The sequence below is a fragment of the Fringilla coelebs genome (assembly GCF_963513975.1).
Source record: "Fringilla coelebs genome assembly, chromosome: 27".
Lineage (NCBI taxonomy): Eukaryota > Metazoa > Chordata > Aves > Passeriformes > Fringillidae > Fringilla > Fringilla coelebs.
In genome coordinates, this window is record NC_140053.1 from 1,920,739 (window position 1) to 1,948,453 (window position 27,715).

General features: G+C 45.3%; 1 protein-coding gene across 1 annotated transcript in view; it reads right to left on the reverse strand.

Moving 5' to 3' along the window:
* TANC2 (tetratricopeptide repeat, ankyrin repeat and coiled-coil containing 2) overlaps positions 1 to 27,715 on the reverse strand; it is a 125,897-nt gene that overhangs the window by 28,824 nt on the left and 69,358 nt on the right. The window contains exons 8-14 of the mRNA XM_084222419.1: positions 26,828 to 27,091; positions 23,564 to 23,689; positions 20,466 to 20,747; positions 17,648 to 17,781; positions 9,165 to 9,396; positions 7,251 to 7,417; positions 5,234 to 5,841 (exon numbers count right to left, since the gene is read on the reverse strand). Coding sequence (XP_084078545.1) covers positions 5,234 to 5,841; positions 7,251 to 7,417; positions 9,165 to 9,396; positions 17,648 to 17,781; positions 20,466 to 20,747; positions 23,564 to 23,689; positions 26,828 to 27,091 — 1,813 coding nt within the window. The remainder of the gene's footprint in view (positions 1 to 5,233; positions 5,842 to 7,250; positions 7,418 to 9,164; positions 9,397 to 17,647; positions 17,782 to 20,465; positions 20,748 to 23,563; positions 23,690 to 26,827; positions 27,092 to 27,715) is intronic.

Sequence of the window (27,715 nt, forward strand, 5' to 3'; positions counted from 1 at the left end):
ACCACACTTCTGCCAGAATTAGAGCTGTGAAAATGATGAACAACCAGATCTGGTCTGGTTTGGAAAACCTGATTATTTCATCTCTGGCCCCACAAGGTACTCTCGGGCACTGCATTATTTTTAATTTTCTGCCTAATATATAAGGAATTCAAATAAATTCTAAACTCATTATTCTGCTTCACCTTGAATTGAAACGATGCCTTTGCTTTGCTGAGTAAAATCCATCCCTCATGGATGGATTTGAGATTAAGAGCTACCCTGGGTTTTGGTGAACACTTGATCATTTCAGCTAGCAATCAATCTGAGTCTATCTTAAGAGCTTTGGAGAGTCTTACAATAAAAAAGAGAAAGAAAATCAATTAATCCATGCACCATAATGCCCAAGTGATGGCCATATGGAGGACTGATCTGGGAGTAATTTTTAAGAAGTTAAGACATGTAATGCAAGGACCAACTCCCCATTTAAAGCTGTTTGTTGCATCCCTGAATTGCTAGAAATATCACTTTCACCAACTTCTTTTTTTCTCCCAACTTTCTAAATGAATTATCTTTACACTGAGGACTGTTATTTGTCAATCAGGTTCAGCATTCCATCAAAATAAAACAAAACCTCCAATTTTGCTCTAAAGCCTTCACTCTATCATTTTGCTGGGTAATACATAAAAACATTAATTTTGTGCAGGAAAAGTCTCCACTTGCAATGTGATCCCAAGAGAGAAAAAGGAAAATGTAAAATACCTACAGAGTATTGTACTGAAAGACAGAAACCATGGCAACTGGGGTGTTAGATGAGAGCTGTTTCCTTCTGCCTGGATTGCTGCTGCATGTTTATCCATGCAGGGTATCTTCAGCTGGGGTTTGACAAACAGATTTGGTTTATGGATGTTGAAGGGGAGGGGAGAGGTGAGGAAATGGCCTTGTTGTGGGTTCAGAAAATGCTTATCCTTCAAAACCCACTGCCCTAGTGTCGTCCTGATTTTGGAAGATTTTCTAAACCTTCTGATGTTGACATTTTTGTAGTGAACTTTCTCACACACTTTCTGTAAATAACTCATTGTTTTGCATTCTTTTATGGAGGAGGAGAAATTGGACTGTTGGTTTGTGCAGTGTCATTGGAGAGGTGGCACTGTCACCCTCCAATCCACTGTCACTTTTGGAAAACTCTAAATGTTGGGAGTCAGAAAATCAACTTCCCTTTTTTCTCTTCACCTTGAGAGCAGAGGTGTGAGCTTGTGTCCCACAGTGACACCCTGGGAACAGCAAATCTTCACCAAAGGCACCAACCCCCTCTGCTGCTTCCATCTCTGCCAAGCCCCAGTCCTGCACGGGTCACCTCCCTGGGCAGCATGGCTGTGCCTCAGTGACCCTGGGGGTCACACAGGGACTGGGGCTTCAGCTCACCTCAGTCAGCAGCCAGAAGAGGCCACAGGAACTGCTCCAAGGACTCCAGAGGATGGGAGTGTCTGCCTGAGCAACACACACCTGGATGGCAGGCCCTAAAATCAGGGGAGATTTGGCTGCACCAAGCCAGAGGTGAAGCACCTGAGGTGAAGATGTAAAATGCTTCATTTTGCTCAGGTCCCATGGATGCTGGGACAGCCCCAAGCAGCACAAAGAGCCTCTTCCTTCAGCCACCACCACCAGCACACACAGCATGGGCTGGTCCAGTGCCACCCTGAGACACAGAAGCCCAAACTGGGATGCTCACACAGCAGCAGCACTGAGAGTATCTTTATCCCACCTCAGCTTTCCTGAACAAGGGAGGAAAATCTGTGAATCTGCCTCAAAACCCTGTGTGTGGGGTAGAGGAGCAGCCTGGAAAGATTCACTTCATCCAGCCTTGTGAGTACTGGAAACATCTCCTGGGGAGCCCATGATCCTGAGATTCCTCATAACTCAGCTGGAGGAGAAGCTTCCCAGGCACTCCTCATCTGACCTACTGCAGCCTTTTAGCTCAGGATGAAATTAATCACTCTAATTTCTCTCCTCTGGCTATAAAGCAAGTCTAGACAAGTAACTCAGATGTTTACACTTAAACCTGGATAAAGTAATTTCACTTCTGGGGTTCATATCTGACTACAGCTCTCTTACTGCCTTGCCAGGGAAAATCACTTCATTTCTGTCTTGCTCACAGCCCTTTCAGCAGCAGCAAAAGAATAAAACATTTATTAGTGTTGTAAAAACATGGAAAATAATTGCATAGAACTTTCTGATTAAGTCTGGGTAGGAAAAAGCACTGCATTAGAGCAGAATTGAGGGTTAGAAATACAAGTGTAGGAGGAATGTGTAGTAAGAACTCCTTTCTCCAAGCACCAGTCACAAAGGATTGGGGTCTTTCCCTAAAATGTTTTATGCTATTTGTCAAGGAAGCCACTTGGTTGATGTGCTGGCCTGACAGGCTGGGGAGGTCGTTACTGCAATGCTGGTTAAGTGCTCTGACAAATGCCTCACTGGAGCCCTGTGTTAAAAAACAGAGGGGATCCTCTCTGGGGAGAGCAGCAGTGAGAATGTTGCCCTTCAGAGCCAATTAGCCTTTGCTTTGGACAGCAAACACATGATGAGGGTTCAAAGAACAGGGTCAGCATCTCAACAGGCTAACCCAAACCCCACAGGGTGGAGAGCTGCTGTTTTTCTTAAAAGCATAGAAAAATGTGATAATTCCTGGACAGGGTGTTCCTCCTGTCCCCTCCCCTCTTTTCCACCCTTCTGAGAACATGAGAACTCGCTCTCACTAATGAAATCAGGAAGATTATCCCAGCTGCAGTGCTGGGAGAGGAGTGGACACGAGGCCCATTATCCCAATTTCCTTTGTAATGGTCTCACACCTGGACACACTGTCAGGGTCAGTCAATTAAAAGCAGCTTCACAAACCCACATTTCACTTCAAAGCTCTTCTTGCAGGGAAAAATATCAGCCTCAGCAACCTGACTGTCACTGTGCTGACACGGGAGGGTCAAACTGCTTCACGTACAACAGCCCCCAGGACTGCTCTGTACAGTTGTCATGTCTTCTCAATTCCCAAGTGAGCAGAAAGAAATCCATCTGGCTGTGAACAAACCAGATGCAGACACATTTTCACAGGCTACTGCTGTGAGCTCTGTCAGTGGCCAGCTCTGCTTCTCTTCCAAGAAATAAAATGAAAAATCATGACTTATCTTAATTGTTGCTCAGGGTTTCCCCTGCTCTGAGCTCAGTATCAGCAGGACAGGAGGATTTTGTGGGGTGTTGTAACTCAGGGATCCCTCTCTATTAATCCACTCTGGTTTCATTAGTTAGCAGCAGAGCATAATGCAATTAGTGCACATTATACATCAGATATATATATATATATATATATATATATATACTAGTGCTCCAGTATGTATGGGCTCATGCCTGTGATAGTGAGAGCCTCTTGATGAACTGGAATTTCTTTTTGCCTGTGGGAAGGAGCTAAGGCAGGTCAGCTCTGTGGGGATACCCTGCTTGCACAGAGCATCAGTGGTCCCCATAAGGTCACCATTAATTTCCTCACATTAATGGAACATATGAAATGGAAAGTGATATCTGAAAATCTCCTAAAAAGTCTTGAGGGCAGCACAATGTGTTTGTGATGCTCAGGAAAGGCAGCACCAAACCCAAATGTTGAGCAAAAATCTTTCTGGTGACTTGTTGAGTGAACACAGTCTGATTTGTGCCTTCGTGCTGATTACACACTTTGTTTCAGTGCAGAAACATCTAATCTGAATTTCCTTCTGAATGTGGTGCTCTGAGAGTGCCCTTTCCCACCACTGTGAGGATGAAGAGAATTTCTGGACCCACACTGCCCAGGTTACTCAGCCACAGGCACTGCAACCACCCACAGCACCCAACACACATCTCACCCACCAGGGAAGCATCCTGCACCCAGACTCCATTCCCATGGCAGTGAGGAAAGCAGGGATTTGGAAAGCAGGGATTTTTCTGAGTTGCTCTTGTTAGGGGTCATTCTGGCAGTGATAATTGCCAGGAGGACTGGCTGCTGTCCCCTCACCCAGCTCAAAGCAAGCTCTCTTGCAGCCAGGCCCCACAAAACCAGCAGCACCAGGGGGAGTGACTGGGGTGGAGGAAGCTCTCAGCTCCACTGGGGCAAGCACCACACAGACACTGCAAAAGGGTACAACAGCAAAACGTGGTGGAAAGCACTCAGTGACTTCCAAGTAAGGATATGAAATAATTCTTTGATTGATCTGAAGGCACCTGCTGATGTGAGATGCTTTACCAAGGGCTCACTCAACAGCAATGTTGTGAGAACCCACTAAAAACAAGAAGATGCCCATTGGGAGGAGCTATTTTGTATTTTCCTACTGCAGCCTGTTTACCTTGAAATTTAAAGTGTAAATTACTCTGACACCACTAACAGCCACAGCTGCCTTTCAGCCAGGTGCTTTCCAGCTCCAGCAGACACCATGAGATTGTCTTCAGACTGACCACTGGGTCACTGGGCACATCCTTGAGTGTTTCCCTGATGATTATAATCAAATTTTAAGAAATGGGCAGAAAAATGGAGCAAAACTTATGAGGGGAAATGATGAGAATGACAGTCAGATGGTCTGTTTCCACTTGTCACCAGAAACAAAAGTCATGTTGTTGATAGAGATCACTGGGCTTAGAGAACATAAATCTAACTGTGATTAAATTCTGTTCCCTGTGAGCTAAGCCAGGAACTCAGCTGCTGTCAGGCTAGAGATTACAGATGCATTTACAGTGCAAAATCACTACAGAACAATTCTGCTCTTTATTTTGTTTTCAAAAAAACCTTTAGCAGAACTACGAGGAACACAACTTGAAAAATAAGCAACTACAAAAGATGTATCCACACTATTCATCTTTCCACTTCTTATCTTCTACTTCCTGTGCTTTTGATACCTTTGGAGAAAGGGCATCATTGTCCCTTTCTCCAGCACTGAGCTGGCAGGAGTAACCTGCTCCTGGTGATAACCCAGCTAGGCAGCCTGGGGCCTTCTGAGGAGCAGCTCATCTCATTCTCAAGATGACTGTTAGGTTTGCCAAGTCAGGTGTGTGCCCAGGGGTGCTTGTTTCCTTCCATAAAGACCTCAGGTGATGGGGACAGAACGCAGAGACCGACAGCGTACACAGAGCAAACTCTGTACAAAGTAACTGCAGCCGCGTGCAATTCATAAAACAAGATGATTCAGGTACCAGTGTAGAGTAACACATTGGTAAGCTCTGATTTCTCAGAGCAATTGCTTACCTTGGATCACAAAGAAACTTGGTTTTTTCACCTTCTTCTCTCCAAATAAGCCATTCTCGGAAAGAGGGATGAACAAACATTCGCGTCATGTCTCTACGTTTGATAAGAAACATAGAAAGGTTCTCCATCCTCTGCTGAAAGTCCTCCCACTCCAAAGTGCCCTCAATGTTACCTGCATTAATGGCCTGAAAAATATGTTCATCTGTTAAAGGGTGCAGAGAAGCCACTGCTACGTTCAAGAGAGGCATGACCCGATCAAAGGAAGACTGTGTTGGGAACTTCATATTGCACTGCAACAGGTACACTTCGGACAGGGACACTGGGACCACTTTGTAGCTGGAGCTTTTTAGAACTAGGTATCCTTTCTCTATGAGATCAAAAGTAAGTTTCAGGTATAGGTAGGACCCTTGGCTCAAGGTCTTGAGGTGAGAACTGAGTTTGCCAAACGTAGTGTTGTCCATTTTGCCGTTGAGCGAGATGTTGTTCTGGATCTCGGAGCTGCTGTGTATCCTGTGAAGGATGTATGCCTGCAGGTCCTGGTCGATGGCTTCATTCTCTTCCAGTCTATCCAAAAATATTCTGTGGAAGGGCAACAGCTTAATTATTTCCTACAAAGAAAGAAAGAAAAAAAGATACTCATGCCTGCAGTGTTTACTATTTAAGTAAACTTAGTTTTTATTACAATAGCACCTTTGAGACTCCTTTAAGACCTTCCATCAGGGCAAGAACACAAACAGCAGTTTGTGCCCTCAGGGCCTCACACTCCCATCCATAATCAAGCAGGTTGTGTGTGACACATGACTGACATAAAAACAAGGGACACTTTCTAACAGTGCATCCAGGGAAAGGGCTGGTAAATTCCCACAGAGCAGTGCCCTTGTTGCTCCTGTCCCTCCCAACCACAGATTGACCTCCCATCCCTTCTGCTGTCCAGGACATCTAGATGACAAATCTGAGAGCACAAGGAACTTGCTGAAGCTGAGACCAAGAAGCTCCCTGGGAGCATCCTTCTGCATTCTACTGCACAGATGCACAGAAACATCAGGACAGATAATAGTGAGTAACCTCCAGTGCAAAGCAACTGTGTCTGTCTGTCTGTCTGTCTGTCTGTCTGTCTGCTGCAGGACACTGCGCTCAGGGAAGGCTCATCTACTGAACTCCCTGGTGCAACATCCACCAAAGATCACCACAGGCCTCTCCAAAGAAATTCCTGCCTCACATGGTCTCAGCCACTGTGAGGAGGGGAGAAATGATGCAACAGATCTGCACAAGGCCAACTCCAGGAAAGCCATAAGATTTCCAACAAAACAGAGAGGGAGAGCACAGTGCGAGCTCCAGCGGCAGTGAAGACTTTACGGATGCAAAAACCCAAATTAAATGAGGAATTCAAATCATTGGGATCCAATTTACTTACAATTACAAAAAGATTTCTTCCAAATGATATTTAATTTACTCCATTACTGAGCAAAAAATGGACCCCAGCACTGAAAAACAAATAGTCTGTACTGTCCTGGATCTTGGGAAGCAGCTGCCATTCCCAGTGACAATGACTATGGGGGTTGGAACCACTCAGCTCCCTGCTGACCTGCTCACAACAGTCTTGAGCTGAGTAACATCTGACTGAAATCATCCTGCTCTGGGCCACACTGAAAGGAATGAAGATCCAAATTCCTCTGCCCTTCCACATGGAGCCATTAGGAAGGCTGCCAGACACCAGGCCCTGCTTTCCTAATGGCTCCATGAGTCAGGCCCTACTGGCATGTGAACAGTCTCAGAAAATGATCTGAGCTATTTGCTGATGAACATTTATTTACATGAATAAGTGATGATGGATTAGATCCTTCCAAAGCTGTAGAGTGAGCCTAGGGACATGGATGTAAATCCAAGAATAAAAAAGCCAAAAGGATAACCTGAAATAAAGGTTTTGAACAAATCCAGAACATCCAGTAAGATCTTCTTTACCAAAGTCCCATCATGACAATGACACAGTTTATCCCTGTTTTGGGTCTCAACATACCTGTAGACTTGTCCTGACTGTCACAACCAGCTTCAGCCAGGAAGGGAATTTTCCAATCATTTTGCTCAGGAATGATACTATGGTGTCTCCATAATCTGGCTTGTGAAATTCAGCCTCATTTAAACCATCAATTAATATAATGAAATCTTCATCAGGGATCTTCCTCTCTGAGAGAAAGAGAAAAAGCATTTATTGGATAGGCTACAGACACACAACCATAAAGTACTGCAACGTCACTACAGAGTTTTAAACCATGACCAGATATTGCCAAAGAAGAAAACACCTACAGTGCAAAAGTAGCACCTTTTTAATGATACATTAATTGCAAATTGACCTTTACAGGTCATCTCGTTCCACCCTCCAGCTGGGGACAGGGACATCCTGTTGTTGTTCCAACCTGGCCTTGAAAATCCTACAAGAAATAAATACTGGACTGTTTAAACAGGATTTTTTTTTCTCTATGTCAGACACTGTGAGCTGAGTATGGTTTTACAACTAATGCTGGAGATACTTCTGGACTTGTATCTTAAGCTCAGTGGGTTCTTTCTCAATGGTAATTTTGCCTAATAAGACTCAAAACCAGGTGTAAAATGTGAAATCTGCGTCTACTGATGGCATATGCTATTCACAGGTACTACATGTCAGAATTTAGGGCAGATGGGGGTCAACCTCCTTGACAAGAAAAATAAGAATCCTCCAAAACACTCTGAAATCAAGAGCTGAAACATCTCCCAAGGAGCTACTGCAATAACCAAGAATTATTTTCCTCTAGAGCAGCGGTTCCTAAATGTATCCTTTTTCTTTTTCTTTTTGCCAAGAGTGATGATAGGAAAGAGCAACCACGCTCCTTCCACAGTGACATTTCTCCATGCCAGGAAAACCAGCCACTGTCATGCTGTGCTGGCTCTACATATGCTTTGTGGAACGGGGCAGGTTGGACCCAGATGCTGCTGCTCAGAGCTTGGACACAGTTTTGAAGAATTGATTTGAACATCAGGGCTTTGAATCTGCCAGAAGCTGCATCTCCTTCATGTTGGATCTTACACTGTAGTGTGTAGGGTGGTAACAAAATTAACTGAACTATTTTTGCAGCCAAGATGCAGCACAGGCACAGTAATAAACATGATTCTGCAGGACAACAGTCTTGAACTCTGCAATGCTCTGACAGTTTTCATGGCAACGAGCAAAGATCTTATATTTAGTGACTGTCACGATGAATTACTTATAACTTGCAGAGGGGAGAAAGAAAAGAAGACAAAATCGATGCTGTATTAGAAAAAGCTCTAAGTCTGTTATCAGAATAAGGCAAGTCACCACTCCCCCAGCAGCTTTACACCTGATGTCTATGGACTTTTTGATACCAGTCCTTTGGTGAAAGCTTCAGATTCTCCAAAACCCACTAAAAAGTGACAGGGAAAGAGAAAAAATGTCCCCCCTACACAATAAATCAGAATATTTTGCTGTAAGCAGCGCTGTGAATGGAACTGGTTGCTTGTTTTTACCTTGAGAACTGCAAGGAGAGATCTGGGATACGAAAGAAGCAAGAAAAGGGAAGGCCAGATTGGATATTGGGAAAAATATGTGAGGGTGGGCAGGCCCTGGCACAGGTTGCTCAGAGAAGCTGTGGCTGTCCCTGGATCCCTGGCAGTGCCCAAGGCCAGGCTGGATGGGGCTGGGAGCACCTGGGAGAGTGGAAGGTGCATTGGTGGGACAGGGTGGAATGGGATGAGCTTTAAGGCTCCTTCCATGATTCTCAGCATCCCCAGCTTCACCATCTCCCACCTCCTCCCTTCATCCCCAGAAGACGAATCCATCACTTCCTTTAAACGCCCAGAACCCGACCAAGCATCCTTCCAAAAACCCCACTAAAAAAGCGCTCAGGGGAGGCCGGGGCAGGGCGAGGAGCAGCAGTACCTTTGTGCAGGCTCTCCAGGGGCTCCAGGACCCCCCTGCGGAAGGAGGCCATGGGGTCCTGCACGCAGGAGCGGAGGCTGAGCAGGCTCTGCAGGTGCGGCTCGCGCAGCAGCTGCTCCCGGTAGGCCACGAACTGCGGCGAGCGGCAGAGCAGGGCGGCCACGTTGTGCACAAACTCGGGCACCAGGCAGGTGTAGGCGTTGTCAGCCTGGCAGTAGTGGTAAGCTACGACCTAGCAAAGAGAGAAAAGAATGAAAAACTCCGTGTTCTTCATCAGAGCCACGACGGCTCTGATGCCATCGTGCATCAGCAGCATGTAGTGATGATATTTTATGAAAAATCCTTTCCTTAGGATTTTTTTCTCCTGAGAAGCTGAGAGGCCTCAAGAACAAAATGTAAACAATGATTGTCTGCTGCTGAGGAATGCAACAGGTAGATCTGGGATTGGTCTCATGTGGTTGTTTCTAATTAATAGCCAATCACAGTCAGCTGGCTCAGACTGTCCGAGACTCAAGCTTTTGTTATCATTCCTTTTCTATTCTTAGCCAGCCTTCTGATGAAATCCTTTCTTCTCTTCTTTTAGTATAGTTTTAATATAATATATATAAAATAAAATAATAAATCAAGTCTTCTGAACATGGAGTCAGATCCTCATCTCTTCCCTCATCCTAAGACCCCTACAAACAGCGTCACAGCAGCGGTTTTTCCTTTGGTGAGTTTGAGCTGTTCTGGCAGGTGAAGTCTTTAAGAGCAATGAGTGTTAACTACCTATGACAAGAATCCAGACAAATCAGTTGGTAAAAACAGGCAGTGATCCTGAAAAATGACTGGACCTCCCTCCTGAGGAATAAATGAAATTAAGCCATAGCTGTTTGCAGAGATGGACAGTGACAATGGTTGACATCTCTGATGTGTTGTGCTGAGCTTGTGCTCTGAGTTCTATTTAAGAACTTGGTGCCAGTAAAGAGCTGTTGTGATTGCTTTCTTGAAGTTAGTCTTTATTTGCTTTGTTTTCACATGTCAAGCTCTGTGGAAGTGGACAGACAGCACTCCCTGAGTCCATCAGAGTGAGGCAGCACCACGGGTACAGAATCTCCTGAGCTGGGGGCGATGGCAGGCTCACTGTACTTTACTCATACATTGTGATCCCACACTTCATTAAAAAAATTAATTCAATTTTTAAAAAAAAGAAGTTCCCCTTTTCCCAGCTCTCCCCTGATTTTTCCAGCTCAGCAAACTCTGTTAGAACCCTGCTACATTCTGCCCACCTATTTAAATAAGCAGAAAACCAGTGATATCTTCTCAGGCCATGCTGCCAAATTTTTTGTTTTCTTTTGCAATATAAAAAAGGCCCTCAAAAATCTGTCTCTGCTTGCAAATCCCCTGGGAAGCTGCTCTGGCACCACTCCAGCCCAGCTCCTCCTGCTCCCTTGCTGCCTCCAGCCCCAGGCACTGCCTGCCCATTTGGAATGAGCCTCTGCCAGGGCACAAAGCTTTTCTCCAGCTCCCATTCTGGACTGGGTTTTCTTTTCAAATATCACTGAGTATCCAAAAATATCCCAGCAAGGCAGGTGGGAGCAGTTCTGTACCAAAACCACCACTGCCCTGGAGCACTGTAGCACAGAATGTTGCAAAATAAATTTCATTTTTGAACTTGGGAAAGACAATATAGCTGAGGACACTGTGAAAAGGAAAAGCTCCTCTGGAGCTCAGGATGGGATGAAATGTGCCCATGGCTTTGGACATGATAAAGGCTTTCAGGAGGCTGCAGGGTGGCTAGGGCAGTGAAGGATGGTACCAAGGAATGAACACATCAGGCTGTGGGGTCCTCACACATTGCTGGTTCAGCATTGGCTTTTAATTTTCAACATGAAATTACCCATGGGATATAATGCAGTAATTTCCTTTCCCAGTCAAAACGAGGTGTGACACATGCAGAGATGAGAAAGCTGGGCTGTTATTTCAAGCATCAAGCTCTAATACATGTATTTAAGTTTTAATGGATACCTCCAAATTCCTTACAGAATTTTTCCTACCAGACAGTTAAAATATAATGAATTCCCTTAGAGAACAGCACTATGTAAAGTAATTATAGAGGTAATGATTTCTTTTCATCAATCCTATTTATTTGGGGATTATAACTTGTGCATTTCACAGAATGAAGTTCACAAGTTGCCATTCCTTGATATCAGGTTCCACTAACAGAAATTACTCTGATTTCCTATGCAATCTGTGTGTAAACACAAAAATAAAGTCTCTTTTAATGAAAGACCAATTAATTTTTTCCAGGAATCTGAAGAGTCATGTCATGGAAAAAGGGTCACCCATAATCATCATCACCATCAGATTTTGGGACACACATGCAATCACAACCCAATTAATTTCAGCCACTTCCCACGCATTACAGCTGGACCTGATGACCTTCAGAGGTCATTTCAAACCTTAGCAGTTCTGTGATTCCATGATTCCTGATCCCTGTGCTCAATTTACTGGTGTACCAACCAAGCCTTATGACCAGCAGGATAAACATAATGCTTAATGGGTGGATCAGAAGCTAAAGCAGTGAGCAAAGGAAGATTCTGAGAAGTCAACCACAGCAAAGGCAGAATGACGTTCTTAGAAAATGCAACCTGAGCCAGAATTTCATCTTGATGTTATTTATTCTCTGTGACATTTTCTCTATCTTCAAATCACAGAGAAGCTGCCAAAAGCCAGTGCTGAGAGTGGAGCCTGGTGCTGGAGATGGGGCTGAGAATCCCTTCCATGGAGCTGGGTGGGAAGCAGTTTTCTCACACTGTAAAACTTCTTAAGGTGTCCAAATCTGTTTCACCCTTGGGAATGAGAGCAGGTGAGTGTCTCATTCTCATTTATGAGGAGGGAATGTAAGAGCCTCCAGGATGGCCATGCCTGGTGTGGATGGGACTCACCCCAAACAAATTCAAACTGCTCTTTCTACCCTGGATTTACTGAATGCCAGGAATGCTCTGGGAAAAGTCCCTTTCCAATTATTTCACCTTAAATACTTCATCAATTGCTCAAGGTTAATTTCTCCAGGAAGAGGGATGGATTACCAGCTTCACTGCTAAGGATTCTCTTCTATGATACGCAATACCACATGCAGACTTTGCACAGCATCTGAAATGACCACTCTCTGTTCCAGTCATGACTTGAGGTGATTTTGGTCTCTCCTCCTTTCTGTTGACTGGATAAGCCAAAAAAAACAAACAAAAAAGCCCCCTTGTATACCCTGGAAATTAACTTTTCCCTGGAAAAACTGCTCTCTCTCAATAAAAGCTTCATTTACCACAGATCTAGCTATTTTGCCTTAAAATAACGTTTGAACAAGTTCCAACCATACCTTATCATAAACAAATCCTTGAGTTAAACATTTAATTTTATCTAGAAACTATTACAAAAAATGAAATCACCCAGGAACATCATGTGGTTCCAAAAGTATGGGCACGCCTGGATGTTGTGTTCAGCAAATTGTTCTTTGTGTCTGATACAATGTAAGACATAATTTTTCCTAACTGTAGTTTCAATTTGAACATTGTCATCCCATTGCTATAAACACTAAATTAGACTTCCAAAACCTTTAAACCTTTATTTCAGCTATCAGGTTTGTTAAGTGATTTCCTTGTTTTAAAGTTTGACTAAATTCAAATCACTGGACTGCAAAGCACACAAGGCCTAAAAGCAACCCCAAAGCAAGAAGTGGGTAACTACAAAGGATGGGAAAAGTAACACCCATATCCAGTCAAGAGCTCAAAGTACCTGCTCATTTACTCTGAAATGACACAAATTTCATCTTTGTAACTGCCAAAGCAGAATGACAAAGACATTATCTGTATTCTCTCTAGGTGTTTAACCCAGTAGGTCTTCAGGAGTGTCTTCTCCCAACCCTTCCAACACCAGTCATTCTTTCTCTCCCTTTTTGCCACAATCACTGCCCAATTCTGCCTCCATCCAGCCTCATGTAACCTTTACCTTCCTCCTGTCTGAGAGAAACAGCTGCTGGATGAAGGATGCTAAAAGGAAAACAGCTGTTCTGAGGAGAATGGAAAATGCTGGTGGATGAGCAGGCAAGAGCCACATGAATGGAGCAAGAGCATGAGGGTGAGAGGGCAAAATGAGACACAAAAGAGATTGTGTATCAGTCATCAAGTACAGAGGGGGAGAAGGGACTGAACTGTGAGGAGGAAAAGAAAAGAAGGAGAAGGGGAAGGAGTGACATGGCAGGAGAGGGAGAAGATGACAGTAACAGGAAAGGCTGGAAGGACAGCATGAACATCAAAGGAGAGGGAGGGTCAGGAGATGTCTCAAGGGAAATAAGCTATTTTTAATTATTAGCACAGGCCAATTTTAAGCAGTTCTCCAGCAATGCTTCTGAAACAGAATCTACTGCATTTAGCCAGCATTCCTTTGCCATCACACCTCCTCTGTGGTTTGTCTTGCCTTCCTTTGGAAGTGTGTGGTGCAAGGACAGCCAACCCCCCCTGGACCAACCTCCCAGACCCCTGAGCTCACAGCAACACCCCACTCCCTCCAGTGCTCTTAAAGGGCTTCAGCATTGTTTTTTAACCTTTAACAAGATTTTTTTTTTTTGACCCATACAAAATAGCCTCAGATAAATGCAGTGTAACACTTTCACCTGCCACTATGCCCCATGCCAGGCACAATGCTGGCTGGGAAAATGGAAATGGCCATCAGCACTGCATGTGACTGTGACCCAGCACGTGGCACGTGGTGACCCAGTTTATTGGGAATGTTCATAGCTGAGTATGCTGGTAAATGCTTTCTGAAACTCATTAGTGGCCCAGGGCAGCAAGGCTCAGCAGCAATGAATCCCTTCACCTCTGTGTAGGGTAGGAGCACTCTGTTTTTATATGCCTGCAGCAATGTTAGTGATGCTTTGGATATGGCTTGGAGGATGGGGGGAAAAGCCTCTGGAGCCACCAGCTGTGTTCAGCATCAGAAAAATGAACTAATGCAATGGATGTGCAGCTCCTCCACCAGCTGCTCTGCACAGGGCACAACCCATTAGTGTAGCTGAGCTGGGTTTCAGGTCCATTTGTTTAAGTGCTGCTACCACAAGCCACCACACAGCATCCAGAAACCCGAAGAATAAAGCTGTTCAATGGGTTAGTTAAAACTGGGCAGCCAGTCCATTAAAAATCCTCTGTGAGTAAAGGATAAACCTTCAGGGAAAAGGAAAGGTCAGCATGGCAGGACTGAGTTGAACTCCTGCTTGCCAGTCAGCAGTTACTTCATTCTAAAATTAATGGTTTGTTCATCTCTGACATTAAGAGCTAAATGCAAACTTTGCCCCCAAGAATTTACTGTATAAAAACCAGGCATAAAAGTACAACCCCGAGTAATCCAGAGGAGGAAAAGCAACTGTTTGCTCACCTTTCATTTCTGTCACCACAGATACACAACTTCTGAATATTGGGATAAGTGACATTTTCAGAGGGAAGGGGAGTGGGTGAGAGGACAACGAGCTTCCCACCAGCATTCTGGAGCCTGTACCAGCCATTACCTAAGACTGTTTGTATATTATTAATCTGCTTTTGTAATGATCTCCATTTCTCCAGCACAGGGACCTCAGCCCAATCTGAGAACATTCTGCTCTGCTCAGTGCAGGCAGAGGTGGAACATCTGCACACAGCTTTCTCCAGCTCCTCACATATGGTTCATCTAGCTCCTAAAATAACCCTGACAATTGTGGTTGTCCATCACTGTCAACACTTTCTTCTGTGCTTCAATTCTGACTTCGGTGTAAACATAACTATAAAACACACACATCCAAGAAATACTTTTCCATCCAGACAGACCAAAGGACCTTAAAACCCTTCCTAAAGAGTCTGCAGCCAAGGTACAACAACCTATTTTTACTTTAATTTTGGCTGTAAGGATTGTTTTTAGCTCTTTCTCCAGTGATCAGAGATGCAAAAAAATCTTCAGTGAGCAATCTATGCCGTGGATGTGACAAAGTGTTTGAAAGAGCCATGTTCCTTACCTTTTCCAGGAGGAAACAAGCTAAACCAGCCCCCATTTATCAATTACATACCCAGCAGGATGACTTAAGCACTCAGGGGAAGTGATAGATGAGGTATTTTCAGCAGAGATAGCACACTTTACTGCCCTTTCTGGTAGTCTGCAGAGCTTCAGATTTGCAAGGAATACAATGACTAATGCAACCTGAACAAAACCAGACCTGGGCATTGCATTCCTTTCAAGGACTCCATGTGGAAGAAGAGAGTATTAAATCTTAGTATTTGTTTATGCAGCACATGCTACCTGCCTGGCTATCTGTGTGCAGCAGGAAAGCAGACAGGACAAGACAGCATCTGGCACAAAAAGCCAAGCAAAACATGTCCTGGTAATAACTTCAAACAGAGACTTTTCTTGCTATTTTCCTCTCTGAAGTGGGAGCAGGTGACAGGAAAGCATTACCTGCTCCCATCCTCCCAAAAGGTGGAGGAGGAGCAAGAGCAAACTCCTTGGATTTCAAACCTTCCCACCACCACAGAATGAGGGTTAAATCTCAGTAATACAATAAAATTCAAGCTGTAAATCTTACGTACATAAGTGACAGTGTTCCATATGTTCCATACAAACCATTCCTGCCAAAACAGCAAGTAATTTGTGTATTGTTCCAAAGGCTATGATCTACTTTGGAGAATTTTCCAAAAAATTCCCAAGTGCACACACAGCATTAACACTCAGCTTGTGCCTTCCCCAAGTACAGTACCTGCCCTTTTCAAACAAAATACTGCTCAAACACTGGGCAATTTTGTTCTCAGTGCTGAAGAAAAACCACAATTATTTCAATTATTGTGTCCTATCCTAACATCTGCAATGAGAAAGTAGGGTGGCTATGAAAGACAAACCCTCAGAGTAACAGGGAAGTGTATTTCATCTAGAGGGAGTTTCATTTTAGAGAAATAACCCCCCTGGGCATTAGAACTCCACCCAGAAGTCTCTCTCGAGGCTCCCCAAGCGAGCATTTAAACACAGGGATTTCTCCAAGTGACGTCAAGAGGGAGAAGTTCCAAGGAGTGGCTTGAGAAGTTCCAAGGACTAAAGCTGCCCTTTTCCCAAGGAGCCCCCAGCCCTGAGCAGGGGGCCAATCTCCCCATGGCCCTTTCCCCAAGGAAACCCCAGCCCCAAGTGGGCAGTACCAAACCTCTGAGGCCAATCTCCACATGGCCCTTTTCCCCAGGAGACCCCAGCCCTGAGCAGGAGGCCAATCTCCCCATGGCTGCCCTTTCCCCAAGGAGCCCCCAGCCTCAAGCAGGAGGCTAATCTCCCCATGGCCCTCTTCCCCAGGAGCCCTGAGCAGGCAGTGCCATACTGGCGAGGCCAATCTCTGCACAGCCCTTTTCCCCAGGAGCCCCAGGAGCCCCCAGCCCTGAGTGGGAGGCCAATCTGCCCATGGCCCTTTCCCCAATGAGTCCCTAGCCCTGAGCAGGTCAATCTCCCCATGGCCCTTTTCCCCAGGAGCCCCTAGCCCTGAGTAGGAGGTCAATCTGCCCATGGCCCTTTCCCCAATGAGCCCCCAGCCCTCAGCAGGTCAATCTCCCCATGGCCCTCTTCCCCAGGAGCCTCGAGCAGGCAGTGCCATACCTGTGAGGCCAATCTCTGCATGGCCCTTTTCCCCAGGAGCCCCAGGAGCCCCCAGCCCCGAGTGGGAGGCCAATCTGCCCATGGCCCTTTCCCCAATGAGTCCCTAGCCCTGAGCAGATCAATCTCCCCATGGCCCTTTTCCTCAGGATCCCCCAGGAGCCCCAACCCAAGCAGGCAGTGCCATACCTGTGATACCCTTTTCCCCAGGACCCCCAGCCCAGCAGGCAGTGCCATACCTGTGATGCCCTTTTCCCCAGGAGCCCCCAGGAGCCCCCAGGATCCCCCAGGAGCCCCAGGCAGTGCCATACCTGTGATACCAGTCTCCTCATGGCCCTTTTCCCCAGTCTCCCCAGGACCCCCAGCCCAGCAGGCAGTGCCATACCTGCGATGCCAATGTCCCCAGGACCCCCAGGAGCCCCAGGCAGTGCCATACCTGCGATGCCCTTTTCCCCAGGATCCCCCAGTCTCCCCAGGAGCCCCAGGCAGTGCCATACCTGCGATGCCAATGTCCCCAGGAGCCCCAGGCAGTGCCATACCTGCGATGCCAATGTCCCCAGGAGCCCCAGGCAGTGCCATACCTGCGATGCCAATGTCCCCAGTCTCCCCAGGAGCCCCAGGCAGTGCCATACCCGCGATGCCCTTTTCCCCAGTCTCCCCAGTCTCCCCAGGATCCCCAGGCAGTGCCATACCTGCGATGCCCTTTTCTCCAGTCTCTCCAGGATCCCCCAGGAGCCCCAGGCAGTGCCATACCTGCGATGCCAATGTCCCCAGGAGCCCCAGGCAGTGCCATACCTGCGATGCCCTTTTCCCCAGGATCCCCCAGGATCCCCCAGGAGCCCCAGGCAGTGCCATACCTGCGATGCCAGTCTCCTCATGGCCTCCTCCTGGCGCCGCCGCATCTCGGGCGTGCCGGGGCAGCTCCCGCTGGCGATGGACGCGTGGGCAGAGGGCGGCTGCGCCAAGGGCAGCTCCCGGTTGGCATCCACATCTGCCCAAGGAAAGAGGTCAGGACAAGCACTGACATTATTATTGAAAACTAGGCAGCTGCTGTTTCCTAGGTTAAAAAAATTCTGGTTGGGATTTCAGGGGTTTCCAGGCCAGAGGCTTCTCAAGAAACTTCTTTTGGAAGCAGAAAAGGACCACTAAGAAAAAGCCTTGAGTTTGTCTTATTCATCTTCCCCACTGTAATTTCATTGACTTCTAAATAATGACAATAATGGAGTGAACTGGGCCCTCAGGCAGGCTTTGCCTTCAGGTTTGGTGGATTTGAGTGCAGAGCTCTCCTGCTCTCCACTTCTGCCAACAGACCTTCCCTTGTTAGGAACAATCGCTGGTTAATTTGGTTCCAAGTCCTCCTTCAGCACAGACAGCCAATTTTTCTGAATTACAGGCCTATTTTCTAACACAAATAAACGAAGAGCCCCAGCTAATACAGCCATCTGAAGCCCATTAATTTAATCAGGGGGAGAGGAGCAGGAGCAGCACAAGGATCTGGAAAAGGCTTGCAAGAAAATAATAAATTATCCTGGAATTATCTCTGGCAAGTTTAACTGTGTCCTAGTGCATTTTAGCTGCTTCTTTTGCCTGGTAAAGCAGAAACTGGTTTTACCAGCAGATTGCTACAGAAGCTCATCCACCTGGCCTTTGTGGATAACATTCCCAAACTATTTTTATTTTCATTTCAAAGTACTAATATGGAGTGTTTTTGAATGGCACCACAAAATGCAGCACTTGGTGATGCCTAATTATTGATTATTTTAAGAACAACACCACTCTGAAGTGCAGTCTGTGCTGGCAGAGGATTCTCCTGACTGGATTGCTGCAGTGCATCCCTGAGCTTGACTGGAAATAATCATGCAAACAATGACCCATTTAATGGCAAACAACAGAGGAGAACGACTGCTGCCTCCATAATTAAACCCTGAATGTGTTAGAATGAGGCAAGTTCTTGATTCTGAGCATAACACCACTGTCACCTGTATTAATTTTCTGAGAGAGGAATTAGAAGTATGAGGCTGCAATGGAGCCAGTTTAATTAGCTGATTGCACAACTGCCATAGCAGAGTCAGACCACCTGATTAGCATGTATTAATTAGCATATATTTAATAAGCACATTAGTTTTTTTTTCAGCATGTGGAAAAAGAAATAACAAAGAAACTTATCACAAAATCAGAGATCAATCATAGAATATCCTGAATTGGAAGGGACCCACAAGGATCTTGCAGAATAATTATTATCTTTTATAGCTAGACTTGTGATCTCTTTAGGAAATAAATTACTGATTAATTAATTACTGATTCTGAAGGTTTGCATCCTAATAACCAACACTGAGGAATCATTCAGCTTTCAACTCCAGGGACACACTAGAGTGAACTAAACAATGTGTTAGGTGGGACCAAGGATCTTCATCAGCTGTGGACAAAGGATGCAAAGCACCCCATGTGAGAAATCCAGCTTTTAGTCCAGAAGGAGTTCAGCATCTTTAACGTCCACCATCATCCTAAGGAGACTGGGGACACACACTCACAGCTGGTGCACTGCAGAGCTGCTGGTAAAATATAGAAACAAGCCCTGCCTTTCACTACACATTGTTTATTTAGCTCTGACAAGTGACACTGTTCAACATGCCAACCCCAGTGACATTTCAGCTCTTCTGATAGGGCAAGAGCACAGCACTTCCAGTAAACAGATTTAACTACAGCTTCACTGAGATACAGTGACCTACATCCTTAAAGATACCTTCAGGTACCTAACTCAGTATTTTTAGTCCTGTCTTACTCACTCACTGCAAACTGAGTGATTTTAAAATGTTGTCATCTCTACCTGCAAACCTGCCAGTGTGTGGTGATGGGAATTGGATGGGACCAGAGGAGGTAGAGCAATCTTGGGTCCTGAGCCTACAGGGGCTCGTGACCTGCATGGAATATTTACACCATGATTCAAGGAGATAAACAATCTGTTTGGGAAGAAGAATGCATTGGCATGGATTCATAATCACAGAATACTAGCTGCCTGATCTGGCTGGAGATGTCACGAGCAGGGGGATTGGACTACATGACCTTTAAAGGTCTCTTCAAACCCAAACCTGTTCTGTGATTCTGTGATTCTAAAACTGGAGGCTTCCCAGCCAGAGAAGGTCTGTGATGTTTCTAAGCCAGACAAGTCAGACACAGACAATTCTGACTCTTCAAAAAGCAGCTTTGGAACAGGAGCAGTATAAAAGCTGCCTGAGGGACTCCAAGAGAGCTGAAGAAGGACTTTACACAAGGGCATGGAGAGATAGGACAAGAAAGAATGGCCTCAAACTGAAGGAAGGTAGATTTAGATTAGGAAGAGTTTAAATTAGGTATTAGGAAGAAATTGTTCCCTGTGAGGGTGGGGAGCCCCTGGCACAGGTTGCCCAGAGAAGCTGTGGCTGCCCCATCTCTGGAAATATCCAAGGCCAGACTGGATGAGGCTTGGAGCAACCTGGGCCGGTAGAAGGTGCCTCTCTACAGCAGAAATGAGATTATCTTTAAAACCCCTTCCAACCCAAACCATTCAGGGCTTCTATGACATTTCTCAAAGGTCCTTCCAACAAAGACTAAACCGATTCCTTGTGCCTGAAGAGAGGCGCGATTATCCCAGCCAAGCCCACCATAAACCCTCTGATTTTTGGAGACCCTCCTTACGTTTTGGAGAGGCGTGGGGGCTGTCTGAAGCGATCTGCCTCATCCTGGTGCCGTGGCAGCTGAGCGCCACCAGCCTGGAGATGATGGCGGTCTTGCCGAAGCCGATGTTGCCGACGATGACCACGCCGCGGTTGACGCTGGCGTTGGAGCTCTGCAGCTGCGCGTCGATCTCGTGGAACACCCAGTCCCGGCCCACGAACACCGACTCGGTGGTGATGCTGGGCACCTCGAAGAGCAGCGGCTTCAGGGAGATGTCGGGGGGTCTGTAGGGCGCGAAGCGCACTGGGGAGGGAGACAAGGGAAGAACATCAACATCCACGCCCGTTACCGTCACATTTTCTGCAAAAATCCCTTCACCAGGATTTCTCTCCTGGGAAGATGCGAACCTTCAGCCTGATTTTTTAAGATTTTCTAAGCCTTCTATGTTGACATTCTTTTAGAGAACTTTCTCACATTGTTGTGCATTCCTTTATGAAGGAAGAGAACTCTGATAGACTGTTGGTTTGTCCAGTGTCATTGGAGACGTGGCACTGTCACCCTCCAATCCACTGTCACTTTTGGAAAACTATAAATGTTAAGAGTCAGAAAATAAACTTCCCCTTTTTTTGCTCTTCCCCTTGAGAGCAGCGGTGTGAGCCTGTGTTCTTTTGTGTTCCACAGCAACACCTCAGAGAAAAAGGAAAACAATATTTGCTTCTCCTGTGTTTTGCTGCTTGAGAATGTGGTTTGAAGATTGTTTATCCAACAGGTGGTTGTTTCATTGGTTTCATGTGAATTGTTTTTATTTATTAGCCAATCACAGCCAAGCTGTGTTGAGGCTCTGGAAAGAGTCAGGAGTTTTTCATTAGTATCTTTCAGCCTTCTTTCTGTATCCTTTCTGTATGCTTTAACATTTTTTAGTTTAGTTTAGTTTAGTATTAATATATGTCTGCTGGCATTTGCTTTCTGGAGAAGAAAACCCATGGTAAATCACAGCCATCAGCCTGTGCCTTGGGTTCCAGCACCCTGAAGAGCCTCAAATCCCCAGGGATGAAAATGGGGAAAGCAAAAATTGCCTTCCCCATCCTATTAAAAAGCTGTCACTGGGAAGAATCCTTATCACACTCTTAGTGTTGGGATTCCTCTATTGCTCCCTTGCTTAAAATAATTGATTTAACAAAAAATAGCAGAGACAATCTCCCATTTAGTGTCTCTCACTGGGGTTTTGGAACCCTGGGAACAGACAGTGGGCTGTAATGTGTCCCCCAGCACAGGCCCACAAATGCCTTCACTATTTCAGCCCAGTGCCAAGACTAGGGATAATAAAATTAAACACAAGTTTAGGATTTCCAGCTGGAACAAAGAGCTGCAGTTTGTAACAGGCCAGATTGATGCAATTTCACATCAATAGCTGCAAAATGCAGCATTTCAGGGAAGAGCCCCCCCTTGCATATGCAATGACATGAAAATATTTCCAAATAGTGATGATTTGCTTTTTCACATCTGCTCTTCCCTCTCTTTTTAAAAACAGCACAGAACCTCAGGTAGGATAAGAAACAAACTTTAAAAATTTGAAACACTGCTGCTATTCTCATGCAACTGTCACAAAAAGGGGAAAAAAACCCAAAAAGCAGAAGGAAAATATGTAGTGCAACAAGGGTTTCAAAAGTGTGTCTGGAAAACAATTTGATTCTGTTCCTACAATAAAGCTGAATGTTTTGGATGCAATCACTGCAAATTACACAGCCTTGGCAAGCTCCTGCCTCTGAACATATGGAAATTTGGTCTGTCAAACTTTGCTTTCTTCACTTACTGCCTGCTAATGCACTTCTAGAACTGCCTCAGCAGCCAGGAGGATTTCATTGCAGACTTCCATCCAAAGCTCACAAACCCAGTCTTTGGGAGGGTCATGTCTTTGGTACAAAGTCCTGCCAGGCTGTACCAGGTCGAGCATGTTGGGTGAAAACCCAGCCTGTGCCTTGCAGCTCCCCAGTTCCTCACCCTAAGATGGTGAGCTCAAAAAAAAAACCTGGAGAACAGGAAAGTTTCAGGTATGGCCAAAAGAAACCCCTCTTCTATGCACAGGGGAGAATAAAGCAGTCTCATGGCACAGAAACAACCTGAAAATGTCCCAAATGAGCTTTCTTGGCCACTTACTCATCTGTGCAACAAAAAAATGATGGGGCTGAAGCATTAGCCTGGGGATCTGCAGACTCAGGACTGTCACAGTGACAGCTTAAGCACGTGGTGGAAGACTGAGCTCAGATTAAAGAGGGATGTAAGTAGAAAGGAGGGCTGAAATCCCAAGGACATGGAGCAAATCGAGCTAGAGCTGCCTGGGAATAATAACCAAAACACTAAAATGTCAGCCCTGGCTCCTCTTCTCATTGCTAACGTCTTGTTTGTGGAATTTGCCACAAAGAACCACAAAAATTTCCCCTTCAAAAGGCTTTTTAGAACTCAAAGAGCTGCCTGAATACAGGCATTGTGAGCTACCCTACAAGCAGTGGCTGAGCTGGTGGCCTCATCACTGCACTGGGCTCCTTCCCCACTGGCACACTGCAGAATGCAAGGGGGAACTGCAATCCCTGGACTTGATTGAAAAAATAAGACAAAACAGTAGTAGTCCATAAAATTTCTCATTTTTAGTAACTTAGCAAATTATTAAGAGCTGGTTGAGAGCTGGGGGTAGTCATCCTGGAGAAGAGACAAGAGAAGGGTCTGGGATGACCTTACTGCAGCCTTTCAGTGCCTAAAGATGCTCCAAGAGAGCAGGAGAGGGCCTTTGGACAAGGGCCTGAAGGGACAGGACAGAGGGCAGAGTTGGATGAGATATTAGGAAGGAATTGCTCCCTGTGAGGGTGGGCAGGCCCTGGCACAGGGTGTCCAGAGCAGCTGTGGCTGTCCCTGGATCCCTGGCAGTGCCCAAGGCCAGGCTGGACGGGGCCCTGGGACAGCGGGAGGTGTCCCTGCCATGGCAGGGATGGCACTGGATGAGCTTTAAGATCCTTTTCAACCCAAAACATTCTGAAATTCTGGTTTTCCCAGGGACATGGATGAAGTTCCCCACGCAGACACCCCCAGGATGGGAAGTCCTGAGGGCTTTACTGTGCTCCTACCTCGCAGGTCCTGCTGCGCCCGGGCGCTGGCCACGCTCTGCCGTGGCATCCGCAGCGACGTGCGCAGGGGAGTGTGCCTCTGCTCGTCCAGGTACGCCAGATCCTCCAGGTGTGCCGAGCTGGTGGCTGCCATGAGAAAGCAAAGACGTACATCAAGCCTGGCTCTTGGATCCCATGCTCTGATTACTGTATTTTTTCAGTTTTTAATGAAAATACATGGAGATGTAAGAACCGTGAGACAACAGAGCTGACGTGAACCAAGTACCATTTCCCCTAGCAAGGAGTGAAGTGTTTTGGTGACTTTTTCTCCTGCTTCATTGGTATTTTCTTGTTGGAACTCAGGACATCCCTCTGGGTGTCCAGAGTTGCCAGGACTCCTGCCAGGGGGCTCAGAGACCCTGGCACAGAGCCCAGAACACCTGTGGGTTCGATTGTGACCCGTGGAGCAAACTGCCAGCTTTGTATAAAGACCTGCAAGCCACAGCAGTTCAATTAGTGTGATAATAAAATTATCACTGGGTGAAAAAGTAGATTTTGGGATTTTTAGAATGGGGGTTTTGGGGGCAAGATGGAGAGATTTGGGTGTGTACAGCCCTTCTTCTTCTTCTTCTCTGCCTCCATCTTCTGCTGTGGTGTTGGCACTTTTAGATTGGTTTAGAGTAGAAGCTCACTGTCTAGTATAGGTGATAGGTGTTGGAAAGTAATTCTAAACATGTTATATGGAGTTTTCAATATAAAGAGTGCCTGGAACTGTCCTGCTGGACAGACCTTGGCAGGGCAGGAGGAAAATTTTTATATATAAGAAGCAATAAACAATTCTGAGACCGAGAACTGAAGAACTCCGACTCATCCTTCGACCGCGCGGGCCGAAGCTGAGACTTTTCACACACCTTGGGGTGGCAGAACTCTGCACCTTTGGAGATTTTCTCTGGTCTGGTCTCCTGCTGGTGTTCCCAAATAAAAGAAGACAGCTTCCACTATTCCAGGGTGCTCCAAGCCCTCTGCAACCCAGCCCTGGACACTGCCAGGGATGCAGGGGCAGGCACAGCTCCTCCGGGCACCTCACTCCCCTCACAGGGAAGAATGTGTTGTAAGAACTGCACCCAGTTGTAAACTGCTCAGTGACACAATACATGCAGTGACTGCACTTTGTAGGCTGCTATAAAAATGGGTATTTTTGTGCTGTTTTGGAGGAGATTTGGGGAGAATCTTAAAAAAAAAAAAACAACTAAAAAGAAAAAAAGGAGAAATAAAAAGAGCCAACACGTGTAAGTGCTGCTATGCTTTGCTTCCCAAGAACAGACTGTATACAAACTCAACTGCATTTGGAAAAAAAAGAGAGAAGAAGAACCTGTTTTAGCAAAGCTGTGAATTCATGACTACCTTAAAATGTGGAATACCATGGAATACCACTAAAAGAAAAGCAGCTTTTTGCCCCATTCCCAGCTACACTGTCTCCATACTGATGACCTTGAGGCTCAAAATTAATATACCTATTTTCTGGTGGGTTAATTTTCAGTTGGATTAGTCAACTAATCTGGTTTATCAAGTGGTTACCCAACGTGTGTCACTGGAGCAAGGACATGGAATTGGCAGCTCAGCATTAACTCTTTGAGCAATATCACATTTGCAGACAGACTTAAATCAACTCTGAAACTACACTTGGTTTCTCTTTCTCATCACTCAGGCACAAAAATAATGAGGTTAAACTCTTTAGTGAAAACCACCCAGATAAATCCACTACCTAAACCCCATCATCTTCTGCTGTCATAAGCATATAGAGCTAATATGTGATCATTTGATGATAAAATCTTAAGCCAAATCTTCAATTCTCATCATTCTTTCCACGATTTAACCTGAGATATGAACTGTGTTAGTACTTCAAAGCAGCAAAATCTCTACCAAAAATAAACATCTAGAAGGAAAAATTGTTGGATAGATAGTTTCCTCCTGAAATAGTATTTGCCTCTAAGTGCACTAAGCAAATCAACAACTTCCAAAGACAATTAAATGAACACACATGGATTTAAATTTATGGTGCTCAGCCTGCTCTGTTTGCTTTGGGAGATGTTTACAGTGTCATTTAAAAGGAATTCATCTAAAACAAGCAGGCTATGAAAGCAGAGTTTTTGAGTTTTTTCTATGCCCTCTCTTCAGTCTGAAATCTCAGGTTTTCAGTCTGTGCTGCACCTCCATGCTCTGGGTTTGTACTTCACCATCTATAAATCTAATTTCTGCGTTGCTTTTAGGTCTGTGACCGGCCAAAGCAGGATTAAAAAGGAAAACTAATCCAGTTATGCAATGCAGCCTGGTTCACCAAGGGATGCTGATTTAACAGACAATAAATATCCCAGGCTCTTTGGGGAATCTCTCAGAATTGTCTCTGGGTTTTCTGGAGCAGCATCCACCAGGACTCAGAATTCAAAGTGTGGATTTCTCCACATGCCTACACAGACACACAGACAACAGGTTTTATCCCAGAGAAGCTACCCAGCAAGAAAAAAATACGGGGCAATAATGGAACAGGGAGTAATTCCAGGCAAGCAGCTTTGCAGCAAAGCTTTAATATTTCTAATCCCATCTCTTTTTCTGCCCTGCTGTTACCAGCTTCAGGGGAACGCTCAGCAGGCTGGTAAAAGACATCAATAAGGTATGGCACAACATCACTTAGAAATGTTTCAAAGAACAAACATGAATTTAAATGAAATTAATGTTGATTTTATGCCAGGAAAAAAAAAATGTCAGTCACTAGCAAACGCCAAGAGCTGTGAGGTGTGAGATGTTTGGGGCACGGGACCCAGAGCAGATCTGCAGACAGAAAGTACCACCATTCCCTGAACTCCAGAGCTCTTAAGCTCTTCAGACAACATGAGACAGGTCATTTTATCTGCAATGAATCCTTTGAAATAGTAGAAATGGCTAAGATGTTGTGGCACCTTAAACCCAAGACATTTGCATTGTGATGACAGTGAAGAATCTTGCTTTTCTTTTTAAACATATTCTCCCATAATCTTGTGTACAATTTTGTAAGAAAGTGATCATAAACTGCTGAAATAACCATTAAACACCATCAGAAACAGTTTTCCACAGAGGAATTTTTCATTTAGAACCAATAAATCAAACAAAAACCCCAATTTTTGTCATTCTTAAGTACGATGACTCCAGGAAGGAGATTTCCTTTTGGATAAGGAAACACAAGAAGGGTTGTGGCATCTGTGTGCTGTGTCTGGCTCTGACCTAAAGGCACAAACATGAATTTCTTACCTGCTACTGAATTTGGCCGTGGCATAAGGTACAGAGGAATGGACTGCACTGACTGGGACAGGACTGTCTCCAGGTTCCTCTCGGGGATTTTGTTGAGGCTGTAGGTGGAGGCTGACATGTTCTCATCCACACGGTACAGGCACGAGTCCATGCTGGATTTCTGGGACTGCCACTGCTTCAGGTTTCCCCCAGATCCAAGTTCCTTACTGCTTTCCCCTCCATATTTAGTACGTTCCACATTCTCAGAGTAACTTGTCAATGTAGCTTGAAGGAAGAAATGATAAACAAAATGAGTGACAAAGAAAGAATGGCTTGAACACACGCTGCTCAATGCTGAGCTGATCCATGCAAGAGCCAAAAATGATCTTCATCATATTTTCCATATCCACATAAATCAGAGATTATGGATTTTAGTTTAATGATACTGTTTCTGCTTACGACTTCTAAAAGAACATTTAAGCTCTAATGTTTTGGCTCATACTGTTAAAAGCCATTTGTAATTACAGAGAGTATTAAAAATTCTCTGCTGCATTGTATTCAAATACACCATTCCAGAAAGAACAGAAATTATTTAGGAGGAAACATTACCACAGCTCCTCATGTCTTTTAATTGGCATCATAGTTTCTACCTTTCCTTTTCCAGGGAATGTTTGCAGAAGTTTGTGAGGTCTTGCAAGGTCTGACACTGAGAAGCCTCCACTGACCTGCCTGAACAATGAGCTCCCATGGATTGGTTTGGTTCAGAAACTGAACCCCTTATCTCATCTGACTGCCAGTAAGTTTTTATGAAGCTTCAACTGTGATCCACTCAGTTTCCCCTATATTATTTCATTTCACAGATGAGGACTGTTGCTATATTAACTTTCCTACTGGGAAGTGACAACACTC